General features: G+C 31.7%; 1 protein-coding gene across 2 annotated transcripts; it reads left to right on the forward strand.

Moving 5' to 3' along the window:
* Nucleotides 1-964: 964 nt before the first annotated feature.
* Nucleotides 965-21,868, forward strand: LOC115887944 (serine/threonine-protein kinase TBK1). 2 transcript variants are annotated; one of them, XM_030907479.1, is made up of 6 exons: nt 965-1,106; nt 6,155-6,409; nt 6,485-6,720; nt 6,778-7,082; nt 18,162-19,087; nt 21,096-21,868. In XM_030907479.1, the coding sequence occupies exons 2-6, from the start codon at nt 6,219-6,221 to the stop codon at nt 21,631-21,633; spliced, it is 2,196 nt and encodes a 731-aa protein (XP_030763339.1). In that variant the 5' UTR covers nt 965-1,106; nt 6,155-6,218; the 3' UTR covers nt 21,634-21,868. The 2 variants fall into 2 exon arrangements, with proteins under 2 accessions (XP_030763339.1, XP_030763338.1); XM_030907478.1 differs by lacking the exon at nt 965-1,106 and adding an exon at nt 4,914-5,109.

Here is a 21,868-nt window from a genome sequence, read left to right on the forward strand (position 1 = left end):
TTGTATTTCTTGTCGTTTGTAAAAATCACAAGAAATAATATCTTTAAGTTTTTTCGAGGTGTCATTTCTCAAAATAATTTAAACCCAATTTGACTTTTACACTATTATGTTTAATTTAATATTAAAAAACATTTTTTTTTTGCTCAAAGTTTAATGAAATGTGTGCCAGGAAATCTTTTCTTTTTTTCAAATATTTTTATAACAAAAATTATTATTTTTTATATTTTTATCTAGTCTCGGTAGCGTTGAATGGGGAGTGCTAAGGTAATTGAGGTTCACAGCCTTCCTTATTTTGGTGTTTTCTGTTTAGTGTTATTTCGGATTAGAATCTTTCTAAAAATCCTAAAGGATATCATTTATTACTATTCTAGTCTCTGTAATGTTGAATCGAGAGTGCTAAGGCAATGGAGATTCCAAGTCTTCCATTGTTTTACTGTTGTCTTTTTAGCATTATTTGGGATTAGGTTCTTTTCAAAAAACTCTAGAGGACATAATTTTTATTTTCTGTAATTTTAAACTAAATTTCAAACAATAATCACTCTATTCCAGTCTCTGTAATAGTTTTCTGCAGGGCATTGTCATTGGATTAAATAATCATTTTACTATTTTTTTGATTATTCTCTAATTGCATTTAACTTTATAAAAAGGTGTGAGGTATCAGGTTTATACTAAAACCATTCAAAATATTTATAATTTTGTTCATGTTTAATATAATAAAACTTAAATTTGATAATTTGAAACTAATGCATTTTGCACATCATTAGTTATATTTTCGAGTAAATTAAATTCTCGTTGAAAATAACATTAACTCATATTTTCCTCACTTATTATTATTCAATCTCTAGAATTCTCTATACAGATTTATCTCGTTAAAGACACCTTAAATCTTTCTTGTTACCTATCGTAGCAAATCTATAATTTTTGTGGCCTTGAGATGTCCGATGTGCAAGGTCTCAGTCGTAATACCTTCTTCACTAACTGTTGCCTTAAGGTACTCTTGTCCTTAATGCTGTTTCTGAGGAGGCACGACGATTGGTGCAGGTCTGGAACGAAGATTTACTGGAAAAGGACAGTAATATGGAGAGCATGGAACGAGATAAAATCAGGTATGTTATAAGATTTATTTCTTTATATATTTTCTAACTAACGTATTTTTTCTGTTGTTTCAGGTTAGTGAGCGTATATTTTTTGTGCAAGGGATGCACATCGTGGGGAGCGCTCTGCAAAAAACGTAAGTTTGTTTAAAAATTTTTCCTGGTTTATTTGGTTGTTCGTTTATTTTCCCGGAGATGGCGTGAGCGCGGTCCTGCAGGAGCTAAAGTCACCTGTGGGGCCCCTCACAGAAGCGAAGCAGAGTGTCGAGTCGACCTCTACCGGGGCTAAAGTCCCCTGTATGAGCGTCCTCACAGAAGCACGTTGGGTTGACTTCTGCAGGGGCTAACGTCCTCTGTGGGGGCTACCACAGAAGCAAAGAACATGCTTTCCTCTCGAAAGCAGCAGAGGTCCATTGGGTTGTTATGTGTATCAGTCTGTTTATTGGGTTGTTTTGTCTATCGGCTTTTTTAAGAATGTATTTGATGTTCTTATAGCTCTGTTCATATTGTCTAAGTCAAATTAAAGTCTAGAAAACCCCTAACAGTTATTTTTATTTTCTTAAATTAAACGTGTAGATGTAGGTAACTTTCTTTAACTTCTTAATTTTTTTAACTCACTTTTATTTAATTATTACTATTTTAGAATAAACGTATGTCAATAACGCATTTCAATTAAATGTTTAATACAAATAGTTTAAATTTTCTAAATTTATTTTTATATTTCCAATTCAAGTTCAGATATAATTCTAGGCCCCAGAAAAAAGGAATCAAGTTTTTTAAGTTGTGTAGAAGAGATTTTTATGACTTTCTAGGTTACTATTAGTATTAGCAGTATTGTTTGTAATTTTAAACTAAATTTAATAGAATACTTAATCATCATATTCTAGTCTCTGTAATGTTGAATCGAGGGTGCTGAGATAATGAGGATTCCAAGTCTTTTATTGTTTTAGTGTTTTCTTTTTAACGTTATTTGGGATTAGATTCTCTATGATTTAAACTATTTCAAAAAAAACTTTTATTAACTATAGTTAATATCATTCTTCATATTATCTTAGTCAAATTTAAATCTAGTGAATATCTAACAGATAATATGTTTATTTTCTTAAATTAAACGTGTAGGTGTAGTATGAACTCTCTATAACTTCCTAATTTTTTAACTCACTTTCTTTTACTTATTACTACTCTAGAGTAAACGCATGCCAATATCTAAGCATTTCAATAACTAAATTTTCAATACAAATAGTCTACATGTTTTAAATTTATTTTTGTATTTTCAATTCAAATTCAGGTATGATTCCAGGGCCTAGAAAAAGGAATCGAGTTTTTTAGTAGCGCAGTAGAAATTTTTAGGACTTTTTGAGGTCATCATTAGTTCAAGTTTAAATTTTTGAGGTCCAAAACTTGACAGGGTCATATCGAAGTCTGGTTTATTTTCTTACAGGAGTAGGTTAGGGTTCTCTGTATGAGCTGCAATGTAGGTATTGTGGATTGGTTGTTGCATATCCTTTTTTTCAGGGCGCTATATGTGGAATTTTTGGGAGGGTAGTGTTGAGTGCTGTGAAGATATTAGACAAATTTTGAATGTGAAAAAAAATATTGACTGTAAAAAATATATACTACAGGTTAGACAGGGAGACGAGATATCCCCACAGCTGTTTACAGCAACACTAGAAGAAATCTTCCGTCAACTGGACTGGACGGATTAAAAATAGATGGGGAATATCTTAACATCCAAGATTCGCTGATGACATAGTTCTAATTGTTAATATTCCTGAAGAACTAAAAGCCCAAATTAACGAACTAAATACAGCCAGCAGTAAAATAGGTCTCAAAATTAATGTATCTTCTACAAGCAAAAACTAAAGTAATGTACAGGGTGTCCCACTAAGAATAGCTCTCGACTGTATCTCGGAAAGTATTAGCCATAGGGGCTGCGGAAAAAAATATTTATAACTAAAGAGGCTATGAGAAATTGCTGGAAATTATTTTCAAGTTTGTAGAACGACCGCTAGGGGGCGCAACTGCAACAAAAAATAAGAAAATGGAGTTTTTACACCATTTTGCCTAGATAAGGTGTACTATAAGTAATACCTTCATAATCTTCAGTAAATTTTGAATATTTTTTGTTAGAGTCATTTTCCCCTATCTACCAAAATGGATTTTAAAATAAACTAACTGTTTCTATCTTATTTTTTTATTAGAATGGGCATAATCAAGAGGGCTACTGATACCGTGTTGTATAAATAAGGTAATTAAGGGCTTATTTTTTGGTATTTATTATAATTTTGCTAATATCTTCGGCTTGAAAGAAGATATCAAGATGCGGTTTTCGCTGATTTTTTAAGCTTTTACTACTCTTTACTATCAGCTAAAATTACATATATTCTCGTGTTTAATTTTTTTGAAAAAACGCGCTATGTTTGTTAGATTGTAAGAAAGCGCCCCCTAGCGGCTACGTTCAAAACCTTATTATTATTATTTTTATGGTACTATATAGAGTAAGAAACGCTCTTTTAAACGAGCCCTCGCTTGTTGGATTCTGATCATCCAGTCCGGAGTTATTAACATTTATATAAAGATAGATCTAACCTTCCTCCACCACTTTATTTTAGCAGATAGGGGAAAATGTTTCTAACAAAGAAAATCCAAAATTTACTGAAGATTATGAAGCTATTATTTATAGTACTCATTATCTAGGCAAAATTTTGTAAAAATTCTATTTTCTTATTTGCCATAGCAGTTGCGCCCCCTAGCGGCTGTTTTACAAACTTGAAAGTAATTTCCAGCAATTTCTCCTAGCCCCTTTAGTTATAAATATTTTTTTCCGTAAGCCCTATGGCTAATACTTTCCGAGATACAGCCGAGAGCTATTCTTAGTGGGACACCCAGTATAACGAACTAGTAGACAGAAAAGATATTCCAATGAATAGCACAACATAGTAGAATAATAAATATATTTGAGACAACTAATACAGAGCTCGGGATCTTCACCACCCGCAATCAACAGAAGAATTATGTTAGCATGGAGTAATTATGGAAGAAGCTCCATAACCAAACCAAACCAAATCATATTCAAATCCAGAATGCCACTTTATCTAAAGAACAAAACATTCGACCAATGTGTACTACCAGTCATGACCTAGGCAGGCGAAACCTGGACACTTAAAACGGACATCATAAGGAAACTGTAGGTCGCACAACGTTCAATGGAACGAAATTGCTGGGAATAACCAAGAGAGACCATAAAAGAATAGAGTGGATACGACAAAAGACCCTCAAAAGTCAAATCCCTGAAGTGGCAATAGGCAGGATACCTGGCAAGAAGGACGAACAACAGATGGGCCAGAAAAATTACAGCATGGTACACACAAGGAACTAAGAGACCTAGAAGACCATGATATTAGGAAATTAGCCGGGGTTAATTAACTTGAGCTCGCATAGCCAACAATAGACAACAATGGGCCCAACTACAAAGAGATTATCTAAATATGTGAGAGAGGCTACACCATAGTGTTTGTTGAACAAGCTGAAAATGATGATGACTACAGGTAAGAAAGTATCTTCTTGCAGCTTCATAATTTTCTAGATTTTTAAATATGTTTTTTTTTATTTTTTAGATAAAATAAATTGCATCGAAATTGAAGTGTACAAATAAAATATATTGGATGTCCAAGTAAGAAATTATTTTATGAAAAAAAAACGTATTAATATGTGGCAAATTTGTGAGTTATTTTGGTAAACCATAATATTTATTATTATAAGACAAAATTCTAGTTTATAATTATATTTGTTTTTTTATAGTCATTATATCAATACTAATACTTTTTTCTTTTTTGTATCAAACTTCTAGGGAATATTTATCGGAAATTTTTTCCTTCACCATAAAGTCAAGAAAATCTTGGAAAATGGAAGAAAGAAATGAATATATGGGCATGGATAGGAGTAGAAGATAAAATTTAAGATATTAGTAGCAGTTGCCAAATTATTTTGGTTTTTGAAATAGCTACTCGCTACGGTGAGAACTTATATTATTTTTTAACCTCTTATTTACACACTACCTACCTTAAATTATTAATGAGTATTCCTACGTATATTTTTTTAAATAGTTGCTGTTTTCATGGTTTGAATCCCATCTTCATTTTAATAAGAGCTAAAAAATACTATAAACATGCTCAAATAATTATGCAAAAGAAACAAAGGTAATATGTATTACTGTTTAATTCCTTTTTTTTTAATAGTTACTGCTTTCAACGTTTAAGTCCCATATTAGGGCTAATAAGAGCTAAAAAATACTAAATACGCTCAAATAATTATACGAAGAAACAAAGTTAATAAGAATAACAGAATAAGTTTTACCAAAAGTTTATACTTATTATTTAAAATATAAGATTGATGTTGAAAATTTCTTTTTTAAAATCATTCCAGAGAGGTGATGAATTACTGTTATTACTAAGTATATGCTTATAAATACCTCAACTTTGCCGTGAAAAGGAAAAAAAATGATCTTAATTGATAATAGTCCCGTTTTAGTTTAATAGAACTCTGAAAATAAAATTCATATTAAAAAAATATATTTTTTGTTTTATATTAAAAAAATATATTCAAAAATCTCTTTCTTTTAATTTTTTTTTTGTACTGGTGGTACTGGTAAAATCACAAGGTAAAATTGAAATATCAGTGTTGCCAAAAGTAAATAAATAAATTTGGACCCTTATGGCGCCCATGAGAGGGGAGTGATTTTTTCGGCCATAAATTAAAAAAATCGATAAAGCACTCATAAATACCCATCCCTATTTCTTTGGAACCTTTTTCATTTATGCTCTGTGGCGCCTAGTTTGACTGTTTGACAACCTTTTGACAATCGTCTGATTATTTAGAGGTTATGTTTAGTTATTTTTATCGTTAACGTAAAGTAAATGTTTTCGTTTTGGAATCTGCCAACTATCGAAGTGGAAACTTGTGAAATATCCTTAGACTATTTCCAATTTGTCGAAATAATCCGATTTCACATCTAATTCCAATTGTTATGTACCTTGTAACGTGTTATAATCTTTTCTTAGATAAGAATATTCGAGTTTTGAACTAAGGAGATTGTTTATTGCATATCCTAAAGCCACCATTACGATGTCTTCATATTTACGGGGATCCGCCAATTATGTCTGGTCTACCACCAGCATATTGGGTAAAGGAGCAACGGCAACAGTCCATCAAGGAGTAAACAAAGTTAATGGCGAACCAGTAGCAGTCAAAACTTTCAATCACATATCAACTTTGCGTCCGCAAGAAGTCCAAATTAGAGAATTCGAAGTTCTGAGGTACATAAATTAAATCAATCTAACACGACGCATGATTAAAAAACTTATATGTATGTAATTAATTGTTTATTGAAGGAAAGTTAACCATGAAAACATTGTTAAATTGCTGGCAATTGAAGAAGAACAAGAAAACAGAGGTAAAGTCATTGTCATGGAACTTTGCACAGGCGGCAGTTTATTTAATATATTGGATGATCCAGAAAACACATACGGACTGGAAGAATCGGAATTTTTGTTGGTGTTAGCTCATTTGTACGCCGGCATGAAACATTTGAGGGATAATAATTTGGTACACAGAGACTTAAAACCAGGTAAATTCTTGGGTAATTAATATCTAAGTAATGTATTTATAGGTTTACTGGTTTTAGGGAACATCATGAAATTTATTAAAGATGATGGAACAACTGTTTACAAGTTGACAGATTTTGGTGCTGCCAGAGAACTACAAGATGGTCAACACTTTGTATCTCTTTATGGTACCGAGGAGTATCTTCACCCAGACATGTATGAGAGAGCAGTTTTGAGAAAACATGCTAATAAGACTTTTGGTGCTACAATTGACTTGTGGTCTATTGGTGTGACTCTTTACCATGTTGCTACGGGGAATTTACCTTTTCGGCCCTATGGTGGTAGAAGGAACAAGGAAACCATGCATCACATTACAACAAAGAAGGTATGATTTATATATTAAATAATTGGTTTTTACCTATACTAAGTGATTCTGGCAATGCAATAGAAATAAAATATCTACTTCTACATTGATAGTAAATAAGATATATACGACAAGATCAAGTGTGGTTTATTTGATGACAGATAAACAAATTTTATGGGATTTTACAATGGAATTTGTTGAACTGTCATAGTCAAGATCCGATTGAAAATACTATAGGGCATGTTTACAAAACAGCTTTTTTTATTTTGATTCCTAGGATTGTGTATTTATTTCATTTTTTTTTTCTGTTTATCTTAATTACATTAAAACTAGTTTAAGTTTACAAAAGGCCATAGGATTTATTCATACTTTATATTTACATAAAAATAAAAAAAATTACAGTGTCCTGCAAAAATGGGTTGGGTATATGGTGCTACTAGAATAAAAAACTTGGGAATTTTGTGTAAGTGCTAACCTAAAGTATGTACTACGATGTATTTCAGGAAAATATTTTATCTTCTACAGGGTGGCTCAAAAAAAAGTGAATGGATAGGGATGCCATTTTTTTAAATGGAACAACCTGTTTATTGTTGCATTTTTGGCTTCTTTTCTGATAACTTAGATAATCGTAAGATATTAATAATAAACGTCTTTATTTTTTTTAACTTTCTGATAGTTTCAGAGATGTTAATAAATATTAAATTATTAATAACTAAGTTTTTGATAGTTTCAGAGGTATTAATAAAATAATAAATAAAAAATAAAGTTTTCAGCCTTTTCAGCTTTTTTTTAATTATTAAACAGACAAGAAGTGTCCTGAAATCAAAAGTATACTAGGCATTTACTACAGTTGATCTGTACTTACTTTTAATTAAACACCCCAATATTTTTTCTTGGCTGGATGGAGAATTAAAAAATAAACATTTTTTGGTTTTGCAGATATCCGCGGTATTATTTTGCGAATGGCTTTTTCAACAATAAATGTTTATCAAAGCCACATAATGATGTTTGTCTGGTATTTTACCATTCAAAGAGCCATATGCAATAATACAGCGAATATTTGCGAATGTGTAAATTAAAAAAAAATGTTTATATTTGCCTCTCCACCCATCAAAATATTGATATACAGGGAAGAAAAATTATTTTATATTTCATAAAGTTTGACATGGAATTTAGAACAATCATCGGCATCGATTCCAACAAAGACCTAATATTATTTTCTGAACTCTCAGACCAAGCTTGTGACAGAGCAGCAAATAATTGATCTTTATTTGTAAATTTTTCCGGGTGTTTCTGCCTGACTTCGCGTTCTAGTTGCTCCCATTTTTCTATGGGGTTCAAATCCGGGCTCTGAGCTGGCTATTTTATAACAGGCACTTGTTCTGCTTCAACAAATTCTTTAACGATTTTTGCAGTATGCTTTGGATCGTTATCATGCTGAAACTTCCAAACAAGAGGTAACGATTCCTCAGCAAATGGCAACATCGTATTTCTTAAAATGTCCAGATACTGATACCGATCCGTAATTCCTTCTATTCTTCTTGGTGGTCCCATCCCATGGCCAGAGAAGCACCCCCACACAAGCACGTTGCTACCCCCATGTTTGATAGTTGGCGTAGTATATTTAGGATTGTATCTTTCGTTATTAGGACCCTAACCCACTTCATACCATCGGAGCCGAACATGTTAAATTTGCTTTCATCCGACCATAGCACTTGTTTCCATTGGTCCTAACTCCAATTTAAATGTTTTATGGCAAAATCCAAACGAGACCGTCGATTTTTTTTTGAAATAAACGGCCTTTTGGCAGGGCGTCTGGCTTGTAGTTTCCCTTCACTTAGGCGTCTTCTAATAGTCCTCACAGAAATTGAAACATGTGGATTTTTCTTTTTTATATTGACCGCAGTAAAAAATGGATTTTTCAAAGAACACCTTCTTATTAATTTATCGGTGGCAGCTCCACTTTTTCTGGGCCGTCCTGGTTTAGGTTTACTTTCAATTGATCCTCTTACTTGGTACAGTTTTATTTCTTTGCAAACAACACTTTTATTGAATTTTAACTGACTTGCAATATCAACTTGCTTGACTCCCTCCTGGTATTTTTTAATAAGCAGTTGTTTTACCTGATTTGATAAATTAATACCACGAGGCATTTCAAAGACAAACTACAAAAATACTGACAAAATATTAACTTTCTCACACAAGCAATATTGAATTTATAGTAATAATAGCAAAAGTTTCTTCATTTATGTCCCCATAAAAATAAACAATTTTACTTATGAGTAAATTCTTTCTAAAAATATTTTTAGTGTTTTTCTTTTTTATTAATTATTGTCAAGATCTATAAACATTTGTATACTTGGCGTATCAATAGCAAATGTATTTGTGGAATGCATTGTAAAATTTAAGTTTCTCCACTTTTGGCCGGCACTGTATAATAAATTAAAAGGACACACTAACTATAGTAAGTACTTAGTGTAATTTTGATTTCAGGTCATAACTTATATTTTTAATATATTTGTTTTTAAAAATGCTGAAAAGTATTTGTTTTTCATTTATATTTATTTATATCTCTGAAATTATAAATAATACAAACTTAATAATATCTTAGGCTATGTAAAGTGATTAAGAAATATGCCAAAAATACAATAATATACAGGTTATTCCATTTAAAAAAAAACATTCCGATTTACTCGTATTTTTGGGCCACCCTGTAAAAGCTATAATATTTTCCTGACATAGGAGTTAGTATCCTTCAAGTATGCATTTACGCAAAATGTCCAGGTTCTTTTTTATCGGACCTACAGATGTTCAAAGTACTTTTGCAGGACCCTGTATCTAATGTTTTACTTTACTATCCACATTTTCTTCATATTATACTTACCTTAAGGATCAAGTTTTTAAGGCATAAAATTCAACATTATGCTTATTATGCTATATAGGTATTTCTTTTGTATTGATTACATTTTTTTGTTCATACAATATCAATGGTTATTTATATAAAATGAGTCATTTAATGTTTGATAAATGCTCTTAATTTTTTTTTGTAAGTCAATATTAAAGTTTTTGGGGACTATATATGTCAGAATTTTAATAGCATTATAAAAGATAATATTGTTTTTATCTCTGTTCATTATAGAATAGTAATAATTATTGTATTTTAACTATATACTAGTAGTGGGAACTATCGAAACATTCGATAGTTGCAATTCATTCGAATAATTCGATAGCTAGTAAAAAAACATTTGTTGAAAACTATTCGAATAAAAATTATCGAATAGATGCGTCATCTGCCTTGAAATATTGTATTCTAGTAATTCGGCAGCAAAAACCATTCATTTATAAAATTCATTCATTTATGAAATTCATTTATTCGTCAGGATCGATTATAATAAAATATTAACTGGATTTTAGTTGTCGCCCGGCGACGTAGGTTCTTTCCGAGAAACCCGACAGCGGTCGGTGGCAATGCTAGAAAGAAGCCGGCATCTTTGATTTTTTGCGGAGTCATATAAAGATAAGGACACATTATTTTTTTATTGAGGTGCTAGTATTTACACAGAAAATACATTATGAAGGGCGCTGTTGCCATATATTGGTATTAGTTGATATTAGCAAAGAATATTATTGTTTGGCTTTAGTTAGTTACGGATAGTATGTCTATATATTTTGCATTTTTTTTATTAATATTCTGTTGTTAGGTTAGGTTAGATAATAAAATATTTCGGATGTAGGAAAATGATTTTTAATGTTTTTAATAAAGACTGGTTTAATAAAAATAATAATAACAGTAATAATTTGTTATACCTATTAACAACAAAATTTAAAATAATTTAATATAAACATTTTTTTACGTAGTAGCAAAATATAAACAACAAATTAGAAGTCAAAATTATTTATATTAGATCCTATTTAAAAATAATATAGTCTCTAAATTTTTTGGCATCGTTGGTTTATTAAATAATAATAATTACAGAGCTAATTTGTTATATTAACAACAAACTTTAAAATCATGAAATATAAACATTTATTAATTTTCTAAGCATGCAGTGTAATGGAAGGAAAATATAAATGAAAAATTAGAAATCAAAATTATTTATATTGGGTACTTTACATTATTATTAAAAAATAATATTTACTTTTACTGGCATTTACATTAAAAAATAAATGAAATATTTCTTCGCAAAAAACTACATGTAAGAGAATTAGCATAAACAAAATACAAACATCGTTAACTTTTTTTTTAAATTGGCACGTGTAAAACTTCAAGTTCATCTCATTTCTCTTAAAAATTGCTACTTCTCAAAATTTCCCATTAAAAAATAGACCATAAATACCATATAAAATAAAATAATTGAAAGATCGAGCTACAGAAAATCACACAAATTTTCGGAAAAATTTGACACCTGCACACGCACACAATCGTCAATTAAAAAAACTACTATTTTAGTATTTTAAATATTTTAATAAACGCAAAAATAGCACAGTATTTATAAGGTGAAGTTATAAAAATTTGGAAGAACTAATAATGCACTGACGCACACAAAAAATCAAACGAATACTAAATTTCATTTTTCATTTATCAAAAGCATTCGATAGTCGTGGCTCAACGATAACCATTTAGTCGCACGGCGAGGTTGTCACATATGCTTTAGTATACAAATGAATGAATGATTTTATTTGAATAAAACCATTCGATAGTTGAAATCATTCATTCAGTAACCATTCGATAGTCTAATTCATTCGATAGTTCCCATCGCTACTATATACGTTAACCCTTAAGTACTAACATATTGAAATAATCCCGCCTATACTAACAGACCGTCTGAGAGACGCATTAAAAAAATACATATTTTGTTTGTGTCTAACAGATTTTTTGTAAGTGGGGTGAATCATTAGCATTAAAACTACAGGAAAAAAATATCGAATGCTTATATTATGCAAACATGTTGTATATTTTTGAAATAAAAGTACTAGTTTTGGATTTTTGACATATCTTTGTTTCTCATAGAGATAGAAAAAAAACGAAAGGAAAATGAAAAAATATATTTATTATTATATTTAGCGTATAAATGGATATCTACTAAGCACAACAAAGCAAAATAAAATATAAAGAATAAAAAATGACAGTGCCTAAAGATGGGCTTGTTCCCGACACACTTTTTTGCGCATTTCAAACAAATTGCTCTCTTCACTTTCTTCGATATTAGTCTACTGATCATTCACATCCATATTTTCATCATCTATAACAAAACATACAAAGCTACATACCATTAGATATTAGTTAAAAACCGTTTTTTACCTTCTAATTCGAATTCAGAATTATGATCCCTCTCTATACCAAATTTTTGCCACATTCGGATTCTATGTCACTATTTTGGTATTATCGCTGCCAGTCTCTTCAAACTACTTTAGAAGAGTATCCTTATAATTTTGCTCGCCATACTTCACAATTTTTACTAAGTGCTTAGTTCATTCCACAAATTAGAAAAAAAACTTACGTTAACGCTAACTAGAGATGAGCGATATCGTGATTTTTTAATCACACTGATATCTGTTACTGTGATTTTTTAATATCAGTGATTTTTTAACGTGATGTGATCACAGTTTCAATAACAATAACAAGTCTTGTCGCTCCGTCCCCGTTGCCCCGTTCCCAGTTAAGGCGTAATACTCACGTGTTTATTTATATCTACTTTTTTTTAGATTTGAGACACACAAGTTTGGGTTTGATTCATTTATCCAGTATTCAGTCAAGTTGCATTTATTATCGGTTACTTGCCGGGTTGCAAGGACGCGGGTTTGTTTTGTTTATTTAAGAGTAATTGTTTTTCTAACCTCAAAAAATAAATAATTTTATTGCAGTGAACTCAAATCTCAAAGATTTAGCCGAGTATTCGTACGATCCGTACTTAAAACGTTAAAACATTAATTGTAGAATATATTAATATCAAATTTACATCAATAACTTCAAGATTGACGACGTACCTAAAATGTACCATCACCCTTTATAGTTTAAAAAAAAGCGATATTAAACGAAAGCGAGGTGGCCGGCAATAGTAATCGGTATCGGTATTTCCATTTTGTTTATGTTATATTAAATAACTTAACGGATTAACAAGTCTGTCGACTTTTTGCTCGTTTGCATAGTGTGAAAATCACATATCAATTCACGCTTTCTTCTCAAAAAAAGTAACGATCGTGATATGTGATTTTTAAATATCACTGAAAAAATCACAGTTCGTGAAATATCGCTCATCTCTAACGCTAACACTCCGTCTGTCAGACGGCATCGACAGTTTGAACTAAAATATTAGGAAAACTACACACTTTCGCAAATTGCCCTGCCGGCCTTTAACTTGTTTTGATACGTATTGAAATTACATAGCTGGATGATAATTAGAAGCGGAGAGGGGGGAGATGTCATATGTCCAGCTAATACGTTACGTCTGTGAGACGGGGTGTTGGTACTTAAGGGTTAATAACCGTAATTCTTATCCGTTTACCGTTTATTGGTAATGTACAGGGTGGGTCAAATTCGACGCTTTTAAATGGAAACACCCTTTTCTATAGGAGATAGTCAAAAACTAATATCGGTGTCTGGAGCTCAATTTTTGTCAAAAACATGATAGTGAAAACCGCATATCGATATCTGTTACCGTTTCGGAGTTACGGGGTGTTTTTCAAAAATATGCATTTTTAATAAATCGCTGTAACTTTTTTGCTATGGAAAATTTTGTATTTTTATGAAAACATTTCCAAAGTACCTTTTTACGTAGAATTTAATGGTTTAAGTATAATTTTTTTTAAAATTAATGATTTAAGAATTATTAACAGAAAATTTGATTTTTTATATGGGACACCCTGTATATTTTAAGTTTATTGAAAATAATTTAAAATTACCTTTACAAAAATATAACACACTTGATATTTTGCTCGATTCCTCTTCGAGGTATAAAGTATATAAAAATTTGCCCGCTTCAAATGAGTAGGCTTTGAAAGGCACCGGCTATAATGCAAAAAATTCAAGCTGTGAGCATCAATTAAAACGAAAATAATATTTGTTATGAGAGATGCAGAATTTTATGACAATTTAAAATATATTTAACCAACATCAACACATTTAAACTATATCTAATAACAATAAATATAAATAGCAAACCAAGTCATGAGATTTTGCTACAGGTGTTCGACATATCGACCGTCTTCTGTTATGGACAGACGGGGCAGTTTTTGAACATTTCTCGCGGAATTCATAAACTCAGTAGGGGTGAAAGATACCCTCTCATAACTGCTAAGTATTTCTAATTCTTGTCTAGATTATACGGAATAAGGAACCTTTATTCTTCCGCAAATATATCCATAGGATTAGATCCATGGGCACTAAGTCAGGCGGCCTCGACGGCCAACGGCTGAGTCTTGGTTAGTTATTCAATTATTCTTGAAATAAGCTGCAAAAATTTGCTGATAGCTTCAGCGTTCAGAGGCGGTGCGTCGTCTTGCTGGAAAAATATGTTTTCGAGTTCCATTAAGGGCATATCATCAATAAGGGGTCCAAAGCCTACTAGTTAAAAGTGGCGAACTTTTAAAAATTCTGTATTTCGAAGGGGATTATAACAAAATATCAAGTGTGCTATATTTTTGGAAAGGTAATTTTAAATTCTTTACAGTTAATTAAAAATATAGAGGGTGTCCCAAATAAAAAATCACTTTTTCTGTTGATAACTCTTAAATTATTAATTTTAAAGAAATTATACTTAAACCATTAAATTCTACGTAAAAAGGTGCTTTGGAAATGTTTTCATAGAAATATAAAATTTTCCACAGCAAAAAAGTTACAGCGATTTGTTAAAAATGCACATTTTTGAAAAACACCCCGTAACTCCGGAACGGTAAAAGATATTGATGTGCGGTTTTCACCATCATGTTTTTGATGAAAATTGAGCTCCAGACACCGATATTAGTTTTCGTCTATCTCCTATAGAAAAGGGTGTTTCCATTAAAAAGCGTCGAATTTGACCCACCCTGTACAGGGTGAATCAATGCTTAGAGAATTAGGATTTCTATTTCATATTTTAATATATTAGGAATATATACAAAAAATGTAGTTCAATTTTCTTTGTATAATACAAAGTGGCCCAAACTAATTTTTATATTAAATTTGATTATAAATTAAATAGAATAATATGTTTTCTATTCCAAAGATATAATTATAATGCTAAATATACTTTTGAAATGGTACATACTGTATATTAGAAGTGTGAAATAACTTTTTTTTTCAAACGTCACAAAAGTATTAATTTTTGCGACGTGATTGACAATATAAAAAAGTAATTTTTCTACGACTAGCCTAGAAAATGCAGTTTGACATACGGAAAACTCGATCTGAAATTGGCGTTTTGCAAACTGTTGTGTGTCATTTTGCACACGACATGTGCCAATTTTAACATTTTTAACCTCCAATGTTTAGCTGAAACGCCAAACGCAACGCAGCCGTCAGAAAAGTGTCATCATTACATCGCAAATTATTTCACAAAACTGGCAAAAACTGAGTGAGCCTGCTGCTAATTTGTAGTCGTAGAAAAAATAGCGTAAAAAACTCGTTCGAAAACTTCTATGTACACTCGTTCGACTTGTGGCTCTTGTCTGCGGCTCGAGCCAACAAACTGTCGAACTCGTGTGCAAAACGTCGTTTTCGAAACTCGTTGTTTAATATACCGTATGATCGAATAAAAACGGCGTCAGCGATGGCTATGAAATGAAGATCGCTGTCATTTTATATGGAAAATGTCATCGATCGTCATTTCCAAGCCAACTGGACGCCGTTTTTTTTTCGATCATTTGGTACTATTCTTTGAATAAGAAGACTAAGGAAGGAGCATAATGCTATCCATGTATTCATGCATGCTGGGCGGAAAAAGGACTCTAGGGTGGGGATCCTTGACAGTTCTGTTTGACGATTCATTTGACAAATTTGAATTTTATTTGAAATTTTGTGGATTTGTCAGTCTTTACGGAGCTTATTTTATGTTATTTATAATTTATTCTACTACTGATAGTTGTATAAAGGTAGTAAATTTAGATGGAAATTGTGGCAGAGCTTAAATTAACAGTGACACTATCGCGATTTATCGAAAAAGACTCTAAATAGTTGGTTGTGTAGCGTGCGGTAGATCTCGGCAAAAATTGAGTGAAATAATGGAACAACTTTTCGCTAGTAAGTGACTATATAATATACATACGTGTAGTAAACCGATCATTTATGAAATTCACTTAAATTAACTAAATTATATATTTTTCTTGCATTTTAGCTTTTATTTATTACTTGTCAAAGATTAGATGTCAAAAAATTTAGATACGTTAATTTGACTTACCTGCTTCAGTAGCGTATCGGATGTTTGTGGTAATAAAAACTGATTATAACTTATCTATTTTTATTAGAATTATATATTTTTATAACAATTTTAATAACTACCAACATTTATTCACAACGTAAAATAAAACAACAAATTATTGAGTCTACCCCACGTCTACCCTACATCATAGTTTTACATTTTTTTAAATAAAATTAGAACGACACTGATAAACCGGAATTTAAGTCGGCCATATTTGAGGCCCATCGCGGTGTACCTAAGATTTTTGATATGCTCCTTCCTTTAGTCTTCTTATTCAAAGCATAAACCGGAATTTAAGTCGGCCATATTTGAGTCTCATCGCGGTGGACTTAAGATTTTTGATATGCTTCTTTTTTAGTCTTCTTATTCAAAGGTACTATTTAACGCCTAAACACAAAAGTACGAAAATATATTATTAAACTGACATAAAGTGCCAAATTCAACGAGCGTAACCATAGTTTCTCGATATATAATTACATACAAGGTATTACTTTTAAATATTTTTATACTATTTGGAACGTTTAAAATTGTTTAAAAAATTATTTGTGACGTTTGAAAAAAATAGCATGTTCTATTCAGAGTAAAAATGACTTTTTGTGTCTCACCTGTATGCCAAACGTACAGTCTGGCTACAAAAAGTATCATTTTTACTCTTAATAAAACAATATACCCTATTTTCTGATTTCAAAAATAAATCACCACATGCCTCTTCTTTTGAATAATTATATGTATATAAATTTCATAACAGCAATAGAAACACTAGGGTGGGTCAAAAAAATCGACTATTATTTTTACTTTATACTCCGAAAAATAGTTGATAGACACCGCAAAAAATTTATCTCCAAGTAAGGGCTCTTAATTTTAACAAACAAACTGAATAAAATTTTCTCACAGTTATGTCAGCATGAGGTAATATTTGAGGGGTAGTTTCATCTCGTTGGAATTTGACTTTCGAAAAATCCGTTTGCCAAAAATAAGCTTTTTACGTCAAGCAGAATCGTGGTTAATCAATTACCCAACTTTTTGGAACACCCTGTATGATTTTTTTAAAAATTTCAAAATATGTTAAAAAACAAAATAAATTATGCGTGTCCAAGCTTTTTCCCGAAAGATTAACCGTTTTTTAAATAACAAATATTGTAATATGTGAGGGGCGTTTTTACCCCTTGGAATTTGAGATTCGAGAAACCCGTCCTTATCGAACCTCTACACCCCATACAGTCAATCCGTTTGCCAAAAATCAGCTTTAAACGCCAAGCAGTTTAAGCAGTATCGTGATTATTCAATGGTCATATTTTATGAAACACCCTGTATAAATTTTAAAAAAATCTTAAAATATGTAAAACAACAAAATAAAATATACGTGCTTAAGACTTTTTCCGAAAAACTCACCGGTTTTTAAACAAAAAATATTTTAATATTTGAATATATTCAATATTCATATTATAATATATTTTTATACCGAGATATGAATAATTTTTCTTTGGAAAAAAATAGAAAACTGAAAGGCGGAGGACCTTACTATTAAAATTAACAGCTCATTCTTGGAGAGAGATTTTTTTTGGCGTATCTACCAACCTATTTTTCAGATTATAAAGTGAAAAAAATAGTCGATTTTTTTGACCCACCCTATTGAACACTATTAAAAGAAGGCGACGAATGTTCGAAAACTAATCCTTTATTAATTTATTCTCAATTTCATTAGGAAAGCGGGGTTATATCCGGAATCCAGACCAAAGAGAACGGCCCCATCGAGTGGAAGAGAGAACTTCCAGTCAACTGTCAACTGAGCGTGGGACTTAAGAAAATCGTCACTCCCTTACTGGCCGGCCTTCTCGAAGCCGACCACCACAAAATCTGGAGCTTCGACCAGTTTTTCGGCGAAGTCGACGCCGTACTAGCCCGAAAAGCCGTTAACATATTTCACATCAACAAGTCCACTCTTATCAAAGTCTATATTGACCCTAAAGAGTCGTACCGTCATTTGCAAGAATACATTTTCGAACAGACGGACATCAACGAGGAAAATCAGATTTTGCTTTACAAAACCTCACTCCTGACGAATTTAGTTGAGGAGTACGTAAACGCGAGTGGTTTCCCTCAAACGGCCGAGACTGATCCCTTGTTCCTGTTCAATAAAGAGAATAACAACGTTAACATTCCTCCGTTTCAAGAACTGCCAAAATTTAACGATTTTTCCACAGTGATATCGGTGGAGAATGACGCTAGTCAGGCGAAGTTCGCTTGTAGCATCGGACACCAAGCTAAGAGACAAGTAGAACGATTCTCGCTATATAGCCAACTAATTTGTGATACTGTAGATAACTTAACGAAATATATTAATGGTAATTTGAAAGATCTCCACCAGCAGCTCCAGCACTTGTTGGAGAAATGTCAGATTTATAGGAAAACTGCTCAGATTTTCGAGATGTCGCAGAAAATTAGCAATTACAGTTTGAAATCTAATAGTGCTGCGGAGTTAGATAGTATTAGTAAGGATTTTACGACGACTGTGGCGGTGGGAGTGCATGGATTGTACAAGCAGCACAGCGTGGAGAACAATCTTAGACTACAGTGGGATACGATGAGCAGGGATTTGAAATGTCCTTCAAAGACTTTAGCGCCTGCCAGGTAAGTTTGTTAACTTTAAAACACGGAGAATAGACCGAAACAGGTTAAGGTCTAGAGATGGGGACATTCCGGGAATCTTATTTTGAGGGAATGTTCCTGGGAACGTTCCCAGGAACGTTCCCTAAATCTGGATAATGATGGGAATGGAAAAAATTGTTATGAAAAATTGGAAACTTTCCGGGAAGGTTCCCGGAAATATTCTCCAAAGCAGAAAAGTGATAAAGTTAAGAAAATATAACTTTCAAAATATATTTAATAACAACAAAATAATATATAAATAACAACAGAAGCAACACAAGTCGATAAAAGAAAACAAATTTAGGTTATGTTTATAACCTAGTTTCTCTTCTTCTTTTTATTTGTGGCGTGCCCTGTTCACAACTTTTCCAGTGTTTTGATTACTTTCCCTAAATTTAAGAAAAGTTCCCGATAAGTGGGGAATATTCCGAGGAATATTCCAACTCGGCATCAAAATACTACTTTTCCGAATTTCAGTCACTTTCCCGACCTTAGAGGAACGTTCCCGGAACATTCCCGGAACATGGGCACGTTCCCTGAGGCACTTTCCGACCTGCACATCACTATCAAGGTCGCATTGTGTCGCTTAAGTTTGGCGCGTTTCGGTTTATCTCTGCTTGTCTTGACCTATTTCGGTTTGTCCCTCGGGCGCGGGGTGATTTTTTTGACGTTTCCTGTTGGCTTTTTCAATTTCGTTTCGTTTTGAACTGTTTCCAAAACGTGGCGGTATGTGGACCCGAGGCAAAGGACTTTTTTTTCATAAATCTCAGTGAAATAAGTAAACCTAGACGTTTCGAAAATAGCTGTTGTTACCATGATATTTCGTTAATTACATCTCGTTTTATTTTGATATACAGGGTCCGGCAATAGTGCGTCGGGCATCTGTAGCTCCTAGAATAAAAAATGTGAAAATTTTGTTTAAATATATACAAGCATGTATTTCAGGAAAATTTCCAAACTTTCTGAAATATAAAATATTTTTCTTTGTTTTTTCTTTAAACATTTTTTGTATTTAAAGTATTTCAAAATTTTTAATAGTTTTGCTGATACACGCAGTATTATTACATATGGCGCATTCAATGGTAAAATACGAGAGTTTTTGTGTATCATTGGGTGGCTTTGATAAAAATTTATTGTGGAAAATGCCATATGAAATATAAAAACCGCGAACATCTGCGAAACCGTTAAAAAACTTCAAATTCTCTAAATACAAAAAATTTTCATTTTTTAATTCTCCATCTATTGAAAAAATAATACGCAGGGTGTTTCATTAAAAAAAAACGAAGGAAAATTATTTTATGTTTTAGTAAGTTTGGCGTAAAATTTTGAACATCCTCTATGATTTACGATTACCATATTTATAGTAAAGTAAGTACAGACCATCCAAAGTAAATACCTAATTTATTTTTGATCTCAGAACAGTTCTTGTATTTTTAATAATTTTTCAGAACAGCTGAAAAATACATATTTTTTATTTTTTTATTAATATCTCTGAAACTATCGAAATATATTTACTCATATCTTTTTCTCTTTACTCTTATCTATTTTCCTGAAATACATCCTAGAACATACTGTAGATTTGCACTAAAACAAAATTCCCAAGTTTTTTATTCTAGGAGCTACAGATGCCCGACGCACTATTGCCAGACCCTATATATTTTGATCTTGATTAGATAAACGCAATTTTATTAATCACGTTTAATAAAATCAATATAAAAATAAAATTAATAAATACATTGGCTGTTCCATTTAAAAAAAAAAATACAACTATAACATTTTTTATTTATTTGGGACACTCTGTATCTTGTAAAAATATTTTTAAATTGTAGCTCTAATAAGGACTATTAAATTTGTAAAAATTTAATCGTTTAGTTACAATACTCCGTGTCGTATGTGGTGAATAACCCAGTATACTTTGCAGAAGATCATTATTTTTTTTTCATTTATACGGAACACTGCAAATTAATGTTTTTTTTTATTTTTCTTATAGAGCACGCACCCAAGTAGAGCACCTCAGAGACTCTTGGCAACATCTTGTCCGAGACAGAGCTACGCGAACTCTATCATACAACGACGAGCAGTTTCACATACTGGAAAGAATCAAGATCACCCAGACCATCAATCGAGTGAAAAATCTTTTGGAAGTCGAAGTTTTCCCGCAGTACGAAGCCCTGTCGGAAAACTTCGGCGACTGGTACAAAATGGCTCAGAACGTGCATTTAAAAACAGAAATCCTGGCCTCTGATGTTGAAAAATACGAAAACAAACTGAGAGACTTCGGCGAGAAGCTCTCTATCGACAATGTCGATTTTAACGATTATATTAAGAATAACTTTGACTCTTCCAAAAAAACCAACGTGGTTAAAGGTAGGAGGAATATGAAGAGCCAAGAACTGAAAAATATACTGGAGGGTTATAAAAAAGAAAGTAATCATATTAAGGAAGTTATATTGGAAAATTCGAAGTTGATTATAAGTGTTCGCGAATGTTCGGACGAATTGAAAGAGAAATTTTTAAACATTGATTAGCGTTAAGTTAAGATTGTTTCTGTTAGATCGTTTTAAGGGATTGCTGATTTTGTTAGCGTGCAATAATAGAACATTGTTTGATACTATGTAGTATGTCCCTAGGTTGTCTTTAAAACAGGAAAAACTTTTTTATTAATTTTTGAAAATAATACATTCTTCCTAATGCAAACTCTCAGATGCAAAAAAAGGCAACGGAGAAAATTTTGCTCAAATTTAAAGTGCTATATTTTTGTTA

This window comes from Sitophilus oryzae, unplaced genomic scaffold (assembly GCF_002938485.1).
Source record: "Sitophilus oryzae breed Bouriz unplaced genomic scaffold, Soryzae_2.0 scaffold_682_pilon_pilon, whole genome shotgun sequence".
NCBI lineage: Eukaryota > Metazoa > Arthropoda > Insecta > Coleoptera > Curculionidae > Sitophilus > Sitophilus oryzae.